At 44.4% G+C, this 21,485-nt stretch overlaps 1 protein-coding gene across 1 annotated transcript in view; it reads left to right on the top strand.

Annotated features, from left to right (window-relative positions):
• LOC126175040 (gamma-secretase subunit Aph-1) overlaps positions 1-16,514 on the top strand; it is a 29,966-nt gene extending 13,452 nt beyond the window's left edge. Inside the window, exon 4 of the mRNA XM_049921542.1 lies at positions 15,300-16,514. Within this exon, the coding sequence (XP_049777499.1) occupies positions 15,300-15,482 (183 nt within the window). The 3' untranslated portion in view covers positions 15,483-16,514. The remainder of the gene's footprint in view (positions 1-15,299) is intronic.
• Positions 16,515-21,485: the final 4,971 nt, after the last annotated feature.

Raw genomic sequence — 21,485 nt, 5'->3', positions numbered from 1 at the left:
GGGAGCCTCAGAAAGGCCATCTGCACATGTGCTATGGGCGGTGACTGTGCTGCTGGATGCTCCTGTGGTTAAAAGCTGAACTAAATCTCAGCAGCAAGTTGTCACGCGATGAATTGGAAGTTCTTGTTTTCCGTGTTTTGATTTAATGACAGCGGTGCTGGATTCCGGGCAGTGCTTGTTGAAAACCTGCATTCCTGTTAAGATTTTCCGCCGTACGGATATGAATGGCCTCCTTAACAACACAGTCCCAGAAAGATGATGCTGGGGATAAGTTCCTCATCTGATTGTAAAGCAAATGATGTCCCATATCCAGGCAATGCTCTGCTACTGCTGATTTATCAGGTTGCCCCAGGCTGTATGATGATGGTGTTAGTCACAACATTCTTGCACTGTTTGGCATGTCTGTCCAATACAAGATTTTCCATATTGGCATGGGATTTTATACTCGCCACATTTCCTAAGGCCAAGGTTGTCTTAGACTGAGCACAATAAATTCCTCAGGTTTGCTGGTGGCCGAAAAACACATGAAATGTTGTGCTTGGATTCTTTCTATTCTCGAAGACATGCCGCAAAAATAAGGCAAGAACGCTGTTGCAGTGGGTGCCTTCGCATCTTCATTTACATCCCTGCTTCGAGGTTGCTTAGAATGGAATGGATGGCATATCTGCCTATTGGAATAGCCATTCTGTTGGACTACCATTCTCAGGTGTTGTAACTGACCAGGTACACTGTTGGCACCTGAGACTACATGTACTCTCTGCACCAAAGAGCATAGGACACTACCACATTGCACAGGATGATGACAACTTGTGGCCTGCAAATATAGCTCCGTATGAGTTGTTTTGCGATAGATACTGTGTCCCAGTGCACCATCAGCTTTTCTTCTGATTATGATGTCCAGGAATGGTAAGGTGCCATCCTTTTCCACTTCCCTTGTGAACTGTGTATTGGGATGGAGCGAGTTCAGATGCCGGAAAACATAGGTAATGTTTCTGTTCCATGAGGCCACCGTGCAAAAGTAATAGTCTATGTATTGCTGGAAACAGGAAGGTTTGAGACTTGCCGACTGCAGTACTTTTTCCTCATAGTCATCCATAAAATAGTTGGTCACTGTGGGAGACAGAGGACTTCCATGGCAACACTGTTTACCTGTTCAAAATACTGGCCATTCAATAAGAAATAAGTTGAGGTAAGCACATGTTTAAATAATGCCACACTGTCTTTCTCAAACTGGCTGCTGATAAACCCTTAACGATTTCTGCAGAGGTGCCTTTGTAAACAAAGATATAATGTCAAAACTAACCAAAATATCAGACTCTTCTAGCTGAAGTGTCTTCAGGCATCCTATGAAGTCCTCTGAATTCCGGATGTGGTGATTACACTTGCCTATGAGATGTCCCAATGGTGTAGTAAGATGTTTGGCCAGAAAGTAAGTTGGGGGTTGGGTTGATTTGGGGGAGGAGACCAAACTGCAAGGTCATTGGACTCATCGGAATAGGGAATGATGGGGAAGGAAGTCAGTCGTGCCCCTTCAAAGGAACCAACCCGGAATTAGCCTGAAGTGATTTAGTAGAAAGTAAGTAGTAGCTCCAATGTTGCTCACTATTGGGCAAAGTGAAGTCCCATCCTTATGCGTCTTAGGTAGGCCATACAGTCTTGGGGAACTGCAGCCTGTTGGCATAGGCTTTCGGTCACTTAAGAAGGGATAGAACTCTGTTTGAGAAGATCTAATGTTTTTATCGGGATTTTGCCACTCAGGTCCTCTCTTAGCTTGCTTTAGGCAGGATCATCGAGCAGTGCCTCCTTATTGCTGTTACATTCAACTCATGAGAGGACGGTGGCATTCCCCTTGTCGGCAGGTAAAATGATGTTCTTTGTCCACTCTCAAGTCTCACAGAGCCTTCCTTTCTGCTGAGCTGATGTTGAACTTGCTTGGTGGGGCTCTAGGTGGCATGTATTTGAGAATAGAAGGAACTTTCAAGGAATTTATTGTGCTCGGTCAAAGATGACCTTGGCCTTAGGAAATGTGGCATGTATAAAATCCCATGCCAATGTGGAAAATCTTATACTGGACAGACATACTGAACCATGCTATAATGTTGCGCCGAACACAGTCATACACGCCTAGGGCAACTTGATAAATCAGTGGTAGTAGAGCATTGCCTGGACACGGGGTATCGTATGCTTTACAAACAGATGGAAATTTTATCCTCAGAATCATATTTCTGGGACTGTGTTGTTAAGGAGGCCATACATATCTGTACAGTGAACAGTCTTATCAACAGGGATGCAGGTTTTCAACTAAGCACCGCCTGGGATCCAGCACCGGCTGCCATTAAATCAAAACAGGGAAAACAAGAACTTCAGATTCATCACATGACACAACTTGCTGCTGAGATTTAGTTCAGCTTTTAATTGCAGGAGGGTCTGGCAGCACAGTCATTGCCCATAGTGTTATGCATGGATGGCCTTTCCACAGCTCCCAGCAGGGGGCACCAGTAGTGCCGCTTTTCTCAAACTATGAGTATCTTTCCGCACACGCGTATTGCCTGCTAACAGCATGATAAATTTTGACGATGATGCACGATTATCATCAGTTGCGCCTTGCAGCAGTGACAGCAGCAGCTGCCACCACCTGATAATGATGAGCAGTTGCATCAATGAAGTATTGTGCGAGTTACACAGTACGATCCGGTGGCAAACCCAAGAAGCTTATTTGCAACAGATCTGTCGGGAAAGCATGAAAAGTCACAAATTGCCTTTTGTTTGGTTGCAAAGACAGAGTACACCTCCATGAACTATCCCTTTAATGTGAGTATTCGAAAGAAAAAGGAACTGATTAGAGGTGTGAGATGGGAGGAGGGTGGCAGGTGAATGTTCTAGGCATGTGATGCAAGTTGTCAGAGCCGGTGGAGAGTGCCACATCATCCCTTTTCACATCCTCACATGATGTTCAGTGTGCACTGCTCATCCTTATTTCAGACAGTTGCTACCCCTCCCTTCCATGTTTCTAACTGGCAGACTGGCTGCCTCCATTGAAGCCGCTAGCTACCCACCCTCTCCCTGCCTCTCACCTCTCTCTTCCTGTAACCATTCCACCCGAAACATCACCCCACTCCAACCTAGTTCACTTTCTGAAATGCAGCACTGCCCCCCCCCCCCCCCCTCTCTCTCTCTCTCTCTCTCTCTCTCTCTCTCTCTGTGTGTGTGTGTGTGTGTGTGTGTGTGTGTGTGTGTGTGTGTGTGTGTGTGTGTGTGTGTGTGTGTGTGTGTGCGTGCGTGCGTGCGTGCGTGTGCAAAATTTAGTAATGCCTAAGGAGTGTACAAGCATCTTCTGAATGTGGAGTAATCATTACAAGCAAGCCACAGGGAATAACATTGTCTGTTCTTATTCTTGCTGTGTGTAAATGAAATGTTGTCATATATCCAAGAAACAGTAGTAGTTATCTTTGCTGATGTTGCAAGTGTTGTTATCATGCCTAATTGTTAAAGTACAACACCTGAAAACGTAAATAAATTTTCTTGAAAATTAATAGCCTAGTTCTCTGCAAATGGGCTGTCACTAAATTTAGTTGAAAATACAGTAATTACAATTATGTACTGCACAAGGTCAGACCACACCATTAGAAATAATGTCTGAGAATAAATCAGTAATAGAAACAGCGTATTGTAAATTTGTTTATACAGTGTGGCCTATGGATGATGAACAGTTTTAAAATGAATGGTAATATGTTGAAACTTTTACTTACATGTAATTGAATGTTAACACCTATTTGATTTACACAATCACTTATAAAAAATTATGCCCTCCAAGAGGTGCCTATTCTCTTGAATACACTTGTCAACTCTGTCAGAAGTTTCTCGTAACTCAGGCTATCAGCCATTGTTCATTAAATCCATCTTTTGTTTTCTTAAGAATGTTTACTGTTGTTCTAAAAGGTTTAACTCATTAAAGGATCCTACTGCAGTTTGGAGTTGTATGATTAAAATGGCGACAAAATATGTTATGTTGTAACAACAGATATGGCATTTAGGACAAAGGTATCCCACACGAACACAAAAGACTCTGTCATCCACTTATTTATTTATTTATTTAGCGTATGGCTCATAACATCACAGTAAAAATTACAGAAACAACACGATTAAAAAAAATCACATATGTATAAACAGAGCAATAAATAACAGTTTGTATATAAGGACACCGCCAATTGTAACGTTACACTCACAGAAGACCAGTCACAAGCAGACGTCCAGCTTAGATAGTAAATAGTCGATTGCCTCTTGGGTCGCCATTAGGAAATCTTGTGGGTCACCCTCGTATGCCCTTAGTGGGCATTCCTGCACGATGTGTTTGACCGTCTGTCTCTCAGCGCCACAGTCGCAAGCGGCCGAAGGAAGTTTACCCCATCTGTGTAAGGAGTCGGCACATCTCCCACAGTTGGTTCTGATGCGATTAAGAGTTGACCAAACTTTGCGAGGGCAATCAAATCCTTTTGGTTTACTAAAGATGCATGGCATACTGTGGCAGTTTACTACTGTTCTGCTCTCCCATTCCTCTTTCCATCGGTCATTTATTTTGAAGTTGGTTTGGTGCAGAGCCTGTGCGGTCTTTAGTGGAGGATGCCTAGACCGGAGTCGGTTTCCTTGGATGTCGTGAGTATCTTCATGGATTTGTAATTGAGGGTTGGTCATGATTTTTTGAAATTCTCTAACCAGAGCGTGTTCACGGCGCAGGTTAGGAGGGGCTATGTTACTGAGAACGGGCAGCCACACTGTAGGAGTTGGCCTTATTGTGCCTGATATAATACGCATTGTTGCATTAAGTTGGCTATCTACCATGTGTGTGTGTTTGCTGTTGAGCCACACTGGGGCACAGTATTCTGCCACTGGATACACCAAGCCAAGTGCGGATGTTCTTAAGGTAGATGCTGTGGAGCCCCAAGTGGTGCCACAGAGCTTCTGCAATATGTTGTTGCGTGTTTTAAGTTTCGCTGCAGTTTTCGTCAGGTGTTCTTTGAATGTTAGTGTCCTATCTAGGGTAACCCCAAGGTACTTTGGGTGTTTGTTGTGATTTAGTAATTTCCCGTCTAGATAGACTTGTAGTTCTCTGTTGGCCATTTTGTTGTTCAAATGGAAGGCAGATACTTCCGTCTTTGTAGCACTAGGTTGTAGCCTCCATTTTTTAAAGTACTCGCTGAGAATCCCTAGGTCACTCGTAAGGATATCTTCGGCAGTTTCTATATTTCTGTGGGCTGTTGCTAGAGCCCAGTCATCAGCATAACCAAATTTGCGCGATCTGGTTGCAGGCATGTCAGCGATGTAAAGGCTGAAAAGAAGGGGTGCAAGGACAGAGCCTTGTGGGAGTCCATTATTGAGTTTCATCTGTTTACTTCTCTCATTCCCCATTATTACTTGGAAGGTTCTATTTGACAACATATCATCAATGAGGTTGGTTATCTTCTTGCAGGGGACGGCACAGATTAATTTGTACATGAGCCCCTGTTTCCAAACTGTATCATAGGCTGCTGTTAGGTCTACGAATGCTGCAGCTACTTTATTTTTCTTCTGGAACCCCGCCTCTATATATGTTGTCAGTGGTAGGACTTGATCTGTACAGCAGCGATATGGACGGAATCCTGCTTGTTCGATAGGGATTTTTTTGAGTATAGTCTGGCCTATTCTGTTGAGGAGCAGTCTTTCTAGTAATTTATATACCATACTGAGAAGGGCAATGGGGCGGTAACTCTCTGGTCTATCGCCTGGTTTACCAGGTTTCAGGACTGCGATGATCTTTGCTCGTTTAAGTGAGGGAGGAATGTTACCCACTTGGAGAATGTCCGTAAAGAACTTAGCCAGCCATTGTTTTGTGTAGGCTCCAACATGTATGAGGAACTCAGGGTGGATACCATCGAAACCCGGAGCTTTGCCTGATTTAACCTTCTTCAGGGCATTGGTAACCTCCTCGATGCGAATATCTGATGAATATTCTGAGTCTATTGCACGGGTCCTTTTTAATGTTTTTAAGTCTTTCTTCACTTTTGTTGTGTGCTTTCTATTTCGTGGGGCTCTAGACGCAGAAACTATGCGGGATGCAACCTTGTTGGGAGATATTTCGTCCTTTCTACGTTCAGGTGGGTTTGCGCCTCCAAGTTTACGTAGTAGGGACCAGGCTTGTCGGCTTGACTTTGAGAAGTCTAGATTTTCAACAGTATTCTCCCATTTTTGCCGTCTAATAAAGTCGATGTTATGTAATAGTTCATCCGCTATTTCCCGGTCCCCATTCTTGAGGAACTCCGCGTACAGGTCATCGCATATCCCTGTCCAACCGGGAATGTATTTTTTGCGGTACCCTCTTGGGATCGCTGTTTTCGCAGAGCTAATGACCGCTCCCACGAACCTCTCATAGCTCTTGCTGGTTGGAGGGATCCAGCTCAAGGTATAATCAAGTTGTACAGAAAATTTTGTCCAGTCAGCTTTTGTAAAATTCCACCTTGGTCGAGGGTAAGACCTTATTATCGGGATGGATAGACCGATATTAATAAGCACAGGGCGGTGCTGGCTATGAGGGAAGTCCGTCAGGACCCTTCTAGAGGCTGTCAGTGGTTTATCGCTTGTATCCCTCGAAACAAAGCACAGATCCGGGTTATAGTCGCAGTTCCATGCGGCTGATCTGAATGTCCCTCGGTCCTTGGCATCAAAGACCAGATATGTATTTTGTTCCTCGGACCAATCGACCAGCATGTCTCCATTGCTATCATTAGTACTATATTTCCACATTTCGTGGTGACTATTATAGTCCCCAACGTATACGCTTGGGTGTGGGTGGATCTTTATCACTTCAGCTGGCCATGTAGTAGCAGGGGGTTTATAGATGTTAGTTACTGTAACTTCTCCTATTTTGATGACAACTTCATGGATATCATTTGCAATGGAGGCTTCAACTGGAAAGGCGTCCTCTATGTCCCCACGCACATATGTCGCAACGCCATAGTGTCTGTCATACGTGGCTCCAAGTAGATCATATCCCAGAATCCTTCCTCTAGCTTCAAGTTGGGCTCTATTTTCAGCATGAGTTTCCTGTATGGCTACCAGGTCAATGTCGTTATCGTGTAAAATTCTCTGCAATACTTGACATTTTGCTCTGCTTATGCCCTCAATGTTGAAATGGCAGATTCGGATGCATGGTCCGAGATCCTTTGTCAGTTGGTCCCTAAAAGGACCGTTGTATGTATCTTGCATAGCGCTTTGTCTGTCGTTCTGTTTCACTGCGATGTGGGGCAGGAATTCTTCGTTCGGTCTGCCGCCAGTTGTGTTAGTTCATTTAGCGTTACCCAGGGTGCACCACGTGGAGGCGAACTAACTTTACACCACTGTTCCATTGATACTGAAATGATGGCCAGACTTGAAGCATGTGATGTGTGTACTCTCTGCCTCCCGCCACTGACACCCCCCAGGGGGTCCACAACTCTTTTGTGGATACGTGTGTGGCGAGCACGGGGCCCCGAGCCATTGCAGCCTTCTTTCTCTCCCGGGCTGCCTTTCCTTTCCCTTCCCCTCCTTTCCCCTCCATACCCCTTTCCCCTCGCCCTCTCCTCTCCCTCTATTGGTGTCCTTGCTTATGTTGGCCCCCGCTATCCTCCTGGTTCTGTTGGTTTTACACTTCGGCTTTGTTGCGTAATCATCTCCTCCTTTTGGCATTCCTTGGTCCCCCTCTGGGGTTTGACCTCCATTCCAAAATTTCTCTTCCGTAGTGTGAGCCATTTGGGGAAGAGCACCTTACCTAGTGTCTCCGACGTGTGCCCTTCTAGTACATTCCACCTTTTCTTTTACGTCGTCTGATGCTAGGGTGCATAGCCAGCACGGTAGCCAGCCCGTGTGGTGGGGTCGCTATGTACCCTTTTGGTTGAGCCCCCTGAACACACAGGGATCACACTTCTGATACCTGAGCTGTGACCTCCTCATGCATGCCTTGGAGTGGTTGCTCGTCATCCTGGAGCATCGGAACTCCCGGCAATGGCCGCCGTGCCAGACGGCCCTTGCTGTGGCTGGGTGGCGCCCGTGAGGAGAGCCCCTGATCGGAGTGGGTGGTATCAGGGCGGACGCTATGCAGATGAAACGCATACGGGTCCAAACCTCTGGCCGCTCTTCTGCGGCCGTCTCTCTGCGTGGTACTGATTCCTCAAGTGCTGCTTCTCTTGCTCCTTCGGCCTTCCCTTCCGTGGCTACCCCCTGGGAGGAGGGTCAGGCCCGTCGTCTAGGGGCAAAACCTTTCCCCCGTTATTTAGTTTGCACTAGGACTGATGGAGATACTTTCACCAGTGTCAAACCTTTATTCTTTGTGGAACACATTGAAGACAAGTTCGGCGAAGTGGACTCCCTGAGCAAGATGCGGTCGGGTTCGTTGCTGATAAAAACTGCTTCGGCTGCCCAATCTGCGGCCCTTCGTGCCTGTACCCACCTTGGCACAATTCCCGTGTCCATTACCCCTCACCAGTCTCTAAATATGGTACAAGGTGTGATTTTTCACAGAGACCTCATCCTTCAAACTGATGAGGAACTTCGGGACAATCTCGGACGGCGGGGTGTTCACTTCGTCCGGCGTGTTCAGAAGGGTCCTAAGGATAATCGTATTGATACTGGTGCCTTTATCCTGGCCTTTGAAGGGGATACCCTTCCTGAGAAAGTTAAGATTATGGTCTATCGCTGTGATGTGAAGCCGTACATCCCACCTCCTATGCGGTGTTTTAAGTGCTTGCGTTTTGGCCACATGTCTTCTCGCTGTTCCCAGGACCCCCTCTGTGGCGACTGTGGACGTCTACTCCATGAGGGGAGTCCCTGTGTTCCCCCTCCTGTATGTGTAAATTGTCATGGTAGTCATTCTCCACGTTCAGCAGATTGCCCAGTCTATAAGAAAGAAAAAAAGATACAGGAGTATAAGTCCCTTGATCGTTTAAGCTACACAGAGGCCCGTAAGAAATATGCACGATTGCACCCTGTGTCCATGCAATCTAGTTACGCCTTGGTTACATCTTCATCCCTTCCTCCCCCTTCCTTACCCCCATCCCGGACCCCTCTCCTTCCCCCCTCCCCTGCGGCTCCCACCCCCTCTCCTCTGGGCGCTGCTCCCCCTCCCCAGCCGGAGAAGTGTCCCACTCCTTCGGCGTCTGCCGGGCAAGGGCGCCTCTCCCGGGATGCCCCTTCCCGGCACCTTCCAGGTCAGAGGTCTGCTGCAGCGCGGCGACCGCGAGAGCCGCGGTCTATCGGCCCCCAGGTCGCCCGGTCTCTTTCTGTTCCTGATCTTGCTGCAGCTGGCTCCATTATGCCACACAGCCCTCCTCGATCTCAGCCTGAAAAGAAGAAGAAACATAAGTCCCGGGACAAAGAGCCTCTGGTACCACTGGAGGTCCCTTCCCCGACTTCGCAACCGGATTCTGACCTGTCTTTTATGGACGTCGCCCCCTCCTTGTCGGTGACGGGTGGGGACCCGGCGGTATGACTGGATTCAGCGTGTTCAGCCCTCATTTAAACCATCGTTCTGTGGTTCTCCAATGGAATTGTAATGGCTATTATCGTCACCTTCCGGAATTGAAATCCCTTCTCTCGTCCTACTCAGCAGCTTGTGTGGTTCTCCAGGAATCTCATTTTACTGATGCTCACTCACCGACCCTCCGTGGGTTCCGTGTTTTCTGTCGAAATCGGGTCGGACCCTTGCGGGCTTCTGGTGGCGTTTGTACGTTGGTCCGTACAGACATTGCTAGCACGTGGATTCCTCTCCAAACTACATTGGAAGCGGTTGCTGTTAGGGTCCACTTAGACTCTGCAGTCACAGTATGCAATCTTTATCTCCCTCCTGACAGGACTTTCACACCTGCTGCCTTAACCACCCTTCTTCAGCAACTTCCTCCTCCCTTCCTCCTCCTTGGGGATTTTAATGCTCATCATCCTTTGTGGGGCAGTGCCTTTCCATCTAGACGAGGTCTTCTTATCGACCAATTTATTGCAGACCACGACCTGTGCCTTCTTAATGATGGCTCCCCTACTCATTTCAGTGCTGGTCCTGGTACCTTTTCTGCCATTGATCTTTCTCTTTCTTCTCCCTCTCTCCTCCCTTCATTACACTGGTCGCCACACGACGACCTTTGTGATAGTGACCATTTCCCGTTGATTATCACGCTCCCTTCCCGCTCCCCGATGGATAGGTTACCTCGTTGGTCTTTCCACCGCGCCGATTGGCCTCTATACACTGCACAGGTCGAGTTTTCTCCCTCTTTGTCGGGTTGTATTGATGACGTCGTACGTGACGTGTCTGACGAGATTGTTCGCGCGGCTACCCTTGCTGTCCCGCGCTCATCTGGCCAATTTCGTCGTCGGCCAGCCCCGTGGTGGAGTACGGCCATTGCCATTGCCATCCGTGATCGCCGTCGAGCTTTGCAACACTTCAAGAGGCACCCATCTGTAGCCAGCCTTTCTACCTTTAAGCGCCTTCGCGCTAAAGCCCGTTATTTCATCAAACAGAGCAAGCGGATATGTTGGGAACGATTCGTTTCTTCCCTTGGTTCCACTGTCCCTCTGTCGCGGGTATGGGCTACACTTCGCTCTCTCCAAGGTTGCCATCGGCAGTCCACCCTCCCAGGCCTTCACCTCCCAGATGGCATTTGTACGGACCCATTAGTTCTCGCAGAACATCTTGCGACCCATTTTGCCATGGCATCGGCGTCGGCCTCCTATCCAGCTGCTTTCCTTCATCAAAAACAGCAGGCTGAAGCTGTCGCCTTATGTTTCACCACTTGTGCGTCAGAATCTTACAACGACCCTTTCACTGAATGGGAATTTCTTTCTGCTCTATCTTCTTCTCATGATACGGCCCCTGGCCCCGATTCCATTCATAACCAGCTGCTTCAACATCTCAGTGCTCCACAACGGCACCATCTTCTTCGGGTGTTTAACCGTATCTGGCTCCAGGGTGACTTCCCTTCTCAGTGGAGGGATAGCATTGTGGTTCCTGTCCTTAAGCCTGGTCAGAACCCCCTATCTGTTGACAGCTATCGGCCAATTAGTTTGACCAATGTTGGCTGTAAGTTACTTGAACGGCTGGTAGCCCGTCGGCTCACTTGGGTCCTCGAATCTCGGGATCTATTGTCCCCATACCAGTGTGGCTTTAGAGAGGGACGATCTCCAATCGATCATTTACTTCGCTTGGAATCTGCAGTTCGGCAGGCTTTTTCCCAGCGCCGCCATTTGGTTGCAGTGTTTTTTGACCTTCGCAAGGCCTATGACACGGCCTGGCGCCATCACATCTTACTAACCCTTCATCAGTGGGGTCTTCGGGGCCCACTCCCGATTTTTATCCGCCAGTTCCTGATCCATCGGTCATTCAGAGTTAGAGTTGGTACTGCTTTTAGTTCTCCACGGACCCAGGAGATGGGCATCCCACAGGGTTCTGTCTTGAGTGTCCTCCTTTTCCTCATTGCTATCGATGGACTTGTGGCCTCTGTCGGTCCCTTGGTCGCTCCTGCCCTGTATGTGGATGATTTCTGCATTTGGGTTAGTTCCTCCTCGATGGCATCTGCAGAACGGCAGCTCCAGGTGGCTATACGGCGTGCCTCTGCATGGACCCACTCACACGGGTTTCAATTCTCTCCTTTAAAATCGCGGGTGGTCCACTTCTGTCGCCGTACTACGGTCCACCCTGATCCAGAGCTCTATCTTGCTGCACAACAATTGCCTGTGGTTCCACAGTTTCGTTTCCTGGGTCTTCTTTTTGACAACAAGCTCACTTGGCTGCCCCATATCAGACTCCTGAAGGTAGGATGTTTCCGTAAACTCAATGTCCTTCGCTTCCTTGCCCACTCTTCTTGGGGTGCGGACCGTTCCCTCCTCCTCCGTCTTTATCGTGCTCTAGTTCTGTCACGTTTGGACTATGGTTGTCAAGTTTATGGTTCAGCTGCTCCTTCCACGCTGCACGTGCTGGATCCGGTCCACCATCGTGGTATCCGTTTGGCCACCGGTGCCTTCCCTACTAGCCCTGTTGATAGTCTCCTGGTTGAAGCTGGGATCCCCCCCCTTTCTGTTCGGCGGTCCCAGCTTCTGGTGTCTTATGCCCTTACTATCCGTTCTTCTCCCGCTCATCCTTCCTATTCTATCCTATTTCCAGACCATGGACGTCGCCCGCCTGACTCCCGCCCTCGGGCGGGTTTACCGGTTGGGCTGCGCCTTGCGTCTCTTACCCGTGATTTCCGGCTTCTTTCTTTGTCCTGTCTTCCTCGCTCCCTCCCCTCCACCCCTCCTTGGTTAGTTCCTCGGCCTCGAATTCGGATGGATCTCCGCCGCGGTCCGAAAGATTCCATCTCCCCGGTGGTGTTCCGTTCCTTTTTCCGCCAAATTTTATGGGAGTTTCGGGATGCTGTTGTTTTTTACACTGATGGCTCTAAATCTGCTGATCATGTTGGGTATGCCTTCACGTCCTTTGTTGGAACGGAAAATCATCTGCTGCCACCCTCATGTGGGGTGTTTACCGCGGAATTGATGGCCATATCCCGGGCCCTTACCTTTATTAAACAATCCCAACACAACCGCGTTTTGTTATGTACGGACTCGATGAGTGGCCTTCTTGCTATTGACCGGTGTTTTTCGCGCCATCCCTTGGTCTCTGCCATCCATGACCATCTCGCTGATCTTCACCGTGCTGCTTGTTCCATTGACTTCCTATGGGTCCCGGGCCATGTGGGTATCCCGGGTAATGAGCTCGCTGATCGTTTGGCTGGGGGAGCAGTTACTTACCCCCCGTTTTCTGTAACCCCTCCTGCAGCGGATTTACGGCTTCACATCAAATCCCACTTTGCACAGTCATGGGCCAGTTCTTGGGAGGCTACTCCACTGTCTAATAAACTTCGTGCCATTAAGGTGAATCCAGGCCCATGGCGTTCTTCCTTTCGCCTCTCCCGCAAGGACTCGACCACACTGTGTCGTCTCCGCATTGGCCATACCAGGCTGACCCATGGTTTCCTTTTGCGTGATGAGCCACCCCCGCTATGTGGTTGTGGAGCCTTCCAGTCAGTGGCCCACATTTTGGTTGAATGCCCCCTTCTTTTGGCTCTGCGTGCGAAGTACAGACTCCCCCACACTTTACCTTTGATGTTGGCTGACGATTCCCGGATGGTCTCTCTGGTTCTAGGTTTCCTCCGGGAGAGTGGTTTTTATTCTCAGTTTTAAAGTTTTTAATCTCCCTCTGGTGTTGGGGCAGGGCGGTGAGTGTTTGGGTGTCTCCCACTGTAGGCGGTGTTCAGAGATTCCCGATTCACCTCCCTGCCTGGAATCCTCTTTTCTTTCCCTTTTACTCTGTTTTTACCCCTTCTTTTTAAGGCTTGGTTAGTTTTTCTATTCCCATCCGTACTTTCTGCATTATAGCGGTTGTCCCTTTTAAGTCACAGGTGGTCTTGCCTATGCTGCTTCAGCATAGTGTTGGGTTCGTTCTCTTGCCAAATTCCCTCGTTTGTTTTTACTAATGACAACGTGACTGCCCTTTTACGTTTCCCCTTTTTCCGTTTTATTGTTCTGCCTTTTCTGAGATGTCCCGTTAGCAGCATGGAGTCTATTTGAAACAAGGGACTGATGACCTCGCTGTTTGGTCCCTTTCACCTCAAACAACCAACCAACCAACCAACCGCCACTGACAGCAGTGTTCTAACCAATATAAAAGCATCAGTTTTCCAAAGGTCACACTTTGTTGAGAATCTGAATTGGAAGTCTCTTGTTATAGACAATTTTAAATGTTTAAACTCTGCAACTTTCTGTTACAGAAAATATATATTTGAAGATGAAAATGTCAAGGCGTTTACTTGCTTTTACTGTTTTCATTCACTAATATCTTTTGTCAGTGTGTTGCGGGGTAACTCATAATCGAGAAAAAATGTTTTTGTTGTGCAGAAGTGTCTAATATGTGGGAACCTTTGTCAACAGTGTGTTACACATTTGGACATACTGATAACGGCTTCACAGTTCATTCATTTCCTTATTAAGTTTGTCGTCAACAATCAAAGTTTGAAAGATACAGTAACATTGATAAGTATAATGATTCACACCATCCATCCCTCAGGATTAGTGTGCCACAGAAAGCAATGAGGTATTCAGCCATAAATATTTTTACTATCTTCACAGTGATGTAAATAATTTAATAGATAATAAAATTAATGTCGCACACAGGCTGAAATCATACCTCCTTGTAGCTGTTACTCCATAGAATAATTTTCGAATGTGTAGTAATATGGTGTGTGACTTTACTATTACAAAGCAACTGGATCAAACACTTAGAGGTGAGACACATCACATAACGTTGGACCAATAGTTATCTACAGACACTAATGTAATACATGGTGCACCCTGAAGAAGTGGAACAGGATCATTACTGTTCATGTGCTATATTAATGACTTTGTGGGTAGTATTAATTTAGATCTCAGACTTTGCACAGATGATGTAGTTGTCTGTGAGGTAATTCTGTAAGGTAAAAATTGTAGTAATATCCAGTTTGTTTTCAACAAAATATCATCCAGGTGAAAATAAAGGCAACTAATTCTTAATGTAGAGTAAATAATACGAAGAGGAGCGCTTCATGAAGTGTGTGTGTGTGTGTGTGTGTGTGTGTGTGTGTGTGTGTGTGTGTGTGTGTGTGTGTGGGGGGGGGGGGGGGGGGGGGGGTATATTGTTTGACTACAGGCTTAATGTGTTGAAACTGCAGTCAGTCATATGAATAACACTCCTGGGTTCAGTTTTAGGTGAAGCTTGAGGCAAGCTTAGATTTATTGGAGTGCAACTGGGAAACTGTTCTCTGTAGAAAACATCTGCATACAAAATATTTGTTCAGCACATTCCTGAATATTATTTGTGTGTGACCCATATTATCAGGTCAGCAAGTACTGTTCATGTTTTGCCAATCCTGTGTAAAGTATTAAGTGTACAAAATATTTTCTGTTCATGTCAAACAATGTAATTATAGTTCCTGTGTAATTATAATTTCAACTATCATCATTTTGAGCACTATGAATGGAACTTTGCGAGCAGATTTTGAAAATTGAGAAATTGTTTTCAAATCATGCAAATTTGTTTCTTGTTAACAATTTTATGTTGTTGGGGGAGGGGGCAAAGTTGTGTCAATTTTAGAGATATTTGTTTTATTTATTTATTTCTGTGTTTTTGTCCTTTTTATTAAGATGTTATGAAATGAAAAATTATAAGTAATGTTTGTGGGATGAAAATAGGTTTTGCTTAATCAGAAAGTAATACTTTGTTCTGTTTCTGGCAGACGCTGATGAACAGCCAAATGTGGTATGCAGCTACTCTTATACCATCGTATATTATTTTGTTGATCAATGGAAGCATTGCATTCAGTGTGGTTGGAGGAAGTTTAAGAAGTTTGGGAGCCAGCATGTACTTAAAAGAACGAAGACATATTTCAGAAAATGGACAATCATTAACAGTGGACTAATACAGTTTTGCACGATTAGGAGTAAAACCTGAATTGAAGGAACTTGTTTAAACTTTTTTAATTTAAGACTCTGCTGCCGATTTATTAAAATTTGTGTACATTTTATAAATATTTAGTACATCAATTTTATATTGAATGCTAGTGTTCTCTCCTTTAACTTATCTTCAGAACCTCAAAATCAAACTACCATGTGGATGTCATGTCATTTCATGATGTGAGAAAGAAATCTGACTGCATAAATGTTGTGCACAGCTTATATTAGTGCCATGAGATTTTTTAAAATTTGTTCTGCAGGAACAAAGACACGCAACCATTCCAAAAAGCACATGAAACAAAATACCACTCAATAATTTTTACACTGTTTTAAATTTGTGACTGATAGACTTTAAAAAAATCTGGAGACTGATATAGACCTGTATCAGGTACAGCAGCTACAATTTCATTCAAATTCTTGTGAATCAGCTGTATCTGCATACTACTGTAAGTCTGTCTGAGGATACGGCATGTTGACAATAAACAATCCTTTTTTATTTCAAATTTCTTATGTGGAGTGGTTCATAATTTGATGAATTTTTCAGTAGTAATCTCAAAACTAATGTGGTTTTCGTGCCCATCTTTTAAATCCCATTCATGCTGCACAGTTAATTTCAGCGTAATTAATTGATAGCTGATCTTGTTTCATATCTTGTATTTTTATTAAGGGAAGCGGTGCAGTACTATCACAGTTCAGATATTTCAAGACGAATGCAGATTTATTCCCGATATAACCATTCTAACTTCTGGCAATTCTGTAAGCAGTTACATAATCCTTGAACAAAAGTGAATTTTTTATTTTTATTTATTTATTTTTCAAGGTGTAAGCGTATTTTCGAAAGTGATTTCTCAGTTACTCTAGTACTTGATATGAAGGAATATACATTCTTTTGACCAAGACACTTGCACATAGGCTTTTGCCCACAGCCTTCGTCAGAAAGAGGAAAACACACACACACACACACACACACACACACACACACACACACACACACAAAAGCTCAGATCAAAGCTGCTGGAGGTGGTAGTCGTGTGTGTGTGTGTGTGTGTGTGTGTGTGTGTGTGTGTGTGTGTGTGTGTGTGGGGCCGGCCGGCCGGGGTGACTGAGCGGTTATAGGCGCTACAGTCTGGAACTGCGCGACTGCTACGGTCGCAGGTTCGAAGCCTGCCTCGGGCATGGATGTGTGTGATGTCCATAGGTTAGTTAGGTTTAAGTAGTTCTAAGTTCTAGGGGACTGATGACCTCAGAAGTTAAGTCCCATAGTGCTCAGAGCCATTTTGTGTGTGTGTGTGTGTGTGTGTGTGTGTGTGTGTGTGTGTGCTCTCTGTATTTATCTGATAAGGCTGAGGCCAGAAGCGTAATGTGTGTCTGTTAATTGTGCCTGTCTGCAACTTAAAGTAGCAATCTATCTTTTCCTTGTATTGTTGATATTCCTACCGCAACTTTCCATTGTTATGTATATCAAGAATTAAATTTTGCGGCAGTTTCATTCCGATGGTTTGTGCCCATGGCCATTAATGTGGGATTAAAATGCATTACCAAATAAGTGTAACAATTACTCATAGTGACAGCTGAATAATTTTTGTGTACTGGGATTGTAACTGTGCGTGAGCCTATGTGTACTGCACCACGGGAGTAGAAACGTCTAAATGTCCGGTAAACAGTCTCTGTAGTTTCCTTACTGCCATTTGGCTCTTTGTTTTAAAGGTGAGTGACTATCTGCTCTCATTATCAGTGTTTTATAATTCATAAAATACATTCTCTTATTTTGTTTATTTCTATTTTAGATAAAGATTAATTATTTTTTTTTTATTATTATTATTATTATTATTATTTAATCTTGTCATGCTGCTTTCAATAATTTTTGTAGTTCTGAATGAAAAATATTAAATAACAATATATTCTTTCACTGCTGTAGACATATTCAATTTGGTGTTGCTCTATGCTGAAGATGCAGTGTACAGGTTCAAGTACACACCGTTGCTATTTGCAAATCACTTTTGTATGTGTGTGTGTGTGTGTGGGGGGGGGGGGTCAGAGTATATGTGCACTCTGGAATATGTCGCACACACACAACTGTCTTGGCAATAAAGGTGGATGGTGTGAACATAAATTAGCAAGAACATCAATACATTTCAGACTATACAGCAACAATGTAAGGAACATGTGTAAAACTAAAAATTCAACATCATGTCAATTCTATTTCTTGCTAGAAAAAGTGGTTGAATCACATTCAGAAGCTAGTGAGCAGGCTGATATGTGCCATAGTTGCACTGTCGATATAGTGTACATACTGCAGTTTGGTAATTTGCCCTCCTGTAATGGAGTGCTTGCTTTGCAGTACTATCTTGGTCAAACTATATGTTTCACAATGAAAGAAAATATATTAGAATGGTACAGTAGAAACTCGCTAATCTGATCAACCTCATATGATCTGACTCCCCACTTAATCCAGATCCCATTTCAGTAGTTCGTTTGTATTTGTCAATGACTCGTCATCTGTGAATGGAACAGTAGGCAGTTGACCATTTGTAGGTGCCGCAGTTTCATAAATTTTAGTATGAAATAAATTGTTTCTAAATTGATTGATAAGTGGTATAGTGCAAGTATTTGAATGATAAATTAGTGATACTGTTCTTCTTACATATTAAAGTGTACAAAACTAAATATAACATCAAATAAAATAGAAAGAAACATTCCACATGGGAAAAATATATTAAAAACAAAGATTCCATGACTTACCAAACGGGAAAGCGCTGGTAGATAGGCACAATAAAAAACACACAACAAAATTTCGAGCTTTCGCAACCCACGGCTGCTTCGTCAGGAAAGAGGGATGGAGAGGGAAAGATGAAAGGATGTGGGTTTTAAGGGAGAGGGTAAGGAGTCATTCCAATCCCAGGAGCGGAAAGACTTACCTTAGGGGGGAAAAAGGACAGGTACACACACACACACACACACACACACACACACACACACACACACACACACACATCAATATGTCTGCTTGTGTCTATATATATATATATATATATATATATTCCTTCGTGGAATGTTTCCTTCTATTAAACTATATATATATATATATATATACTTAAAAACAAAGATGATGTGACTTACCAAATGAAAGTGCTGGCAGGTCGACAGACACACAAACGAACACAAACATACACACTAAATTCAAGCTTTCGCAACAAACTGTTGCCTCATCAGGAAAGAGGGAAGGAGAGGGAAAGACGAAAGGATGTGGGTTTTAAGGGAGAGGGTAAGGAGTCATTCCAGTCCCGGGAGCGGAAAGACTTACCTTAGGGGGAAAAAAGGACGGGTATACACTCGCACACACACAAATATCCATCCACACATATACAGACACAAGCAGACATATTTAAAGACAAAGAGTTTGGGCGTATATATATATATATATATATGAATATAATAGAAGGAAACATTCCACGTGGGAAAAATATATTTAAAAAGAAAGATGATGAGACTTACCAAACAAAAGCGCTGGCAGGTCGATAGACACACAAACATACACACAAAATCTAGCTTTCGCAACCAACGGTTGCCTCGTCAGGAAAGAGGGAAGGAGAAGGAAAGACAAAAGGATATGGGTTTTAAGGGAGAGGGTAAGGAGTCATTCCAATCCCGGGAGCGGAAAGACTTACCTTAGGGGGAAAAAAGGACAGGTATACACTCGCGCGCGCGCATACACACACACACACACACACACACACACACACACACACACACATCCATCCACACATACACAGACACAAGCAGACATTTGTAAAGGCAAATATATATATAAAGTGTGTGTGTGTGTGTGTGTGCGCGCGCGCGAGAGTGTATACCTGTCCTTTTTCCCCCTAAGGTAAGTCTTTCCGCTCCCGGGATTGGAATGACTCCTTACCCTCTCCTTTAAAACCCACATCCTTTCATCTTTCCCGCTCCTTCCCTCTTTCCTGACGAAGCAACCGTGGGTTGCGAAAGCTCGAAATTTTGTTGTGTGTTTGTGTGTTTTTTTATTGTGCCTATCTACCAGCAGTTTCCCGTTTGGTAAGTCGTGGAATCTTTGTTTTTAATATAAATATAGCATCAACTACACATAAACACAAGACACTGTCTTTAGGAGAGAATCTGAAAATGCGTGAAAGGTTAGAGAAAGGCGAGTCTCTTCAAAACATTGCAAGTGAGGTACGGTTTGGTGCAACAACTGTTAGAGGCTGGAGGAAAAAATAGGAAAACTCGTGAAAGTCATACAATAAAGATTGATCATGTGAAAGGACTGAAAATGCTCAAGTCTTTGAAGAACGCTAAAAGTGAAATTCTAGATAATACTTTGTCAGTGTGTGATCAGCAGAGAAGAAAAGGAACTCCATTGTTTGGACCAATCATAAAAGAAAAGGCATTGTTTTTCTATGAAAATATAGATGGACATAATGAAAATGAAAACTTTACAGTGAGTGAAAGTGGCTACATCGCTGGAAAAAATGACGCAGGATTTGAAATGTAATTATTTCCAGTGAGAAGCTGTGTGGTGACTAAGCAGCTACCAATGAATTTTTTCCAAAATATGACAACTTAGCTGAAGAGCTTAAGCTAATCCCTTGTCAAGTGTATAACATTCATGAGTCTGATTAAACTAAAAGAACTCTTGCTGCGCAAAGAGTTAGTTGTGTGTCACTGCAGCAGTGTTATGATATGTACAGTTGTTAAACATTCATGCACAGTAACAGTATCTTATCGTATTATACAAAGGTATTTTACAGTACAGTACAGTACAGGCACTTACTGCATATTACAGTTGTTTGTAAGATTTTTTAGTGTGTCGGTGTTTTCTTTTGTTATGGTTTTCCAACATGTGACCATATTTCAGACAATTTTTGCAGGTGAATATTAAAGTTGTATGATACTGTATTGTGATGTTAAAGGTTAATATGGATAATAAGTGCTCCTCTGAATATCAGACTTTTTTTTGCATTCTGATCATGCTCCTGGTCTGTTAGGGTATGGATTAGCAAAGTTTCTTTTGCAGACACACACACACACACACACACACACACACACACACACACACACACAGGAAAACTGGTGCACGCGCAAAGTGAGATGCAGGAGTGTTTGCTTGCTGCATCAGTCCAGCATGGCTTAATTAGCCTCAGCTTGGCTTGCCTGAGGAAGCCGCTTTTGTGTGCTACCAAATGCATCGATAAATGGCTTATTCAGCACTGAAATAGATAAGTGTAGGACAGTTACTTGAATAATGGAACAACCTGCTCTGAAAAAATAGCAAAGATTTCCAAAAAGTCCATTTAAACCAGAGTGGAAAGTTCCTTATTTTTTGTTGTCGGTGACGTAAAGCCAAATATCTAATCTGCCTTATGGTAATTAGGTGTGCAAGAAAATTTTCAATGGAAAGACACTACAGCAAATTGCATTCAGAGGATGTCAGGGAGGAAGAATTAAGGAAGAAGTTTAACACACAATGGGTTCTGCAGACATCGGCTGTGAGTGTGTCTCAAGTGACAAAGGCTAGTGGATCAGGAATGGTGTCCGTTCTTTCTAACATGTCCGAAAAGGAACAGACGTGAAAATATGTAAAAGAATATTTTGTTGGACGTAGTAGACACAATGAATCCCACATACAGCAAAATACTGCTTTCCAATATTATGACATATCTTGGCAAATCAATGAAATTACTTGGAATTTGCACACACAGTTGGCAGCCTAAATCAAAAACCGCGTAGTGTAATCCATTGCACGTGATGAGCCCTTAAATATTAGGGACACGGCTCAGTTAGCCATTTTTTTGCGTGGTGTGGATGATGACCTACATCTAATGGAAGAGTTTCTGGATGTGATTTTGAAGGAGGTCACTGCTACAGGTTTTGTTTTATAGAAGTGGTTGAAATGGCAGCTACAGAAATAGGACTCACTTGACCAAAACAGTTTTCCGTAACAGCAG

The sequence above is a fragment of the Schistocerca cancellata genome, chromosome 3, assembly GCF_023864275.1.
Source record: "Schistocerca cancellata isolate TAMUIC-IGC-003103 chromosome 3, iqSchCanc2.1, whole genome shotgun sequence".
In the NCBI taxonomy this organism is placed as follows: domain Eukaryota; kingdom Metazoa; phylum Arthropoda; class Insecta; order Orthoptera; family Acrididae; genus Schistocerca; species Schistocerca cancellata.
Note: the sequence above shows the minus strand (reverse complement) of the source record. Positions and strands in the feature narration are given on the sequence as shown.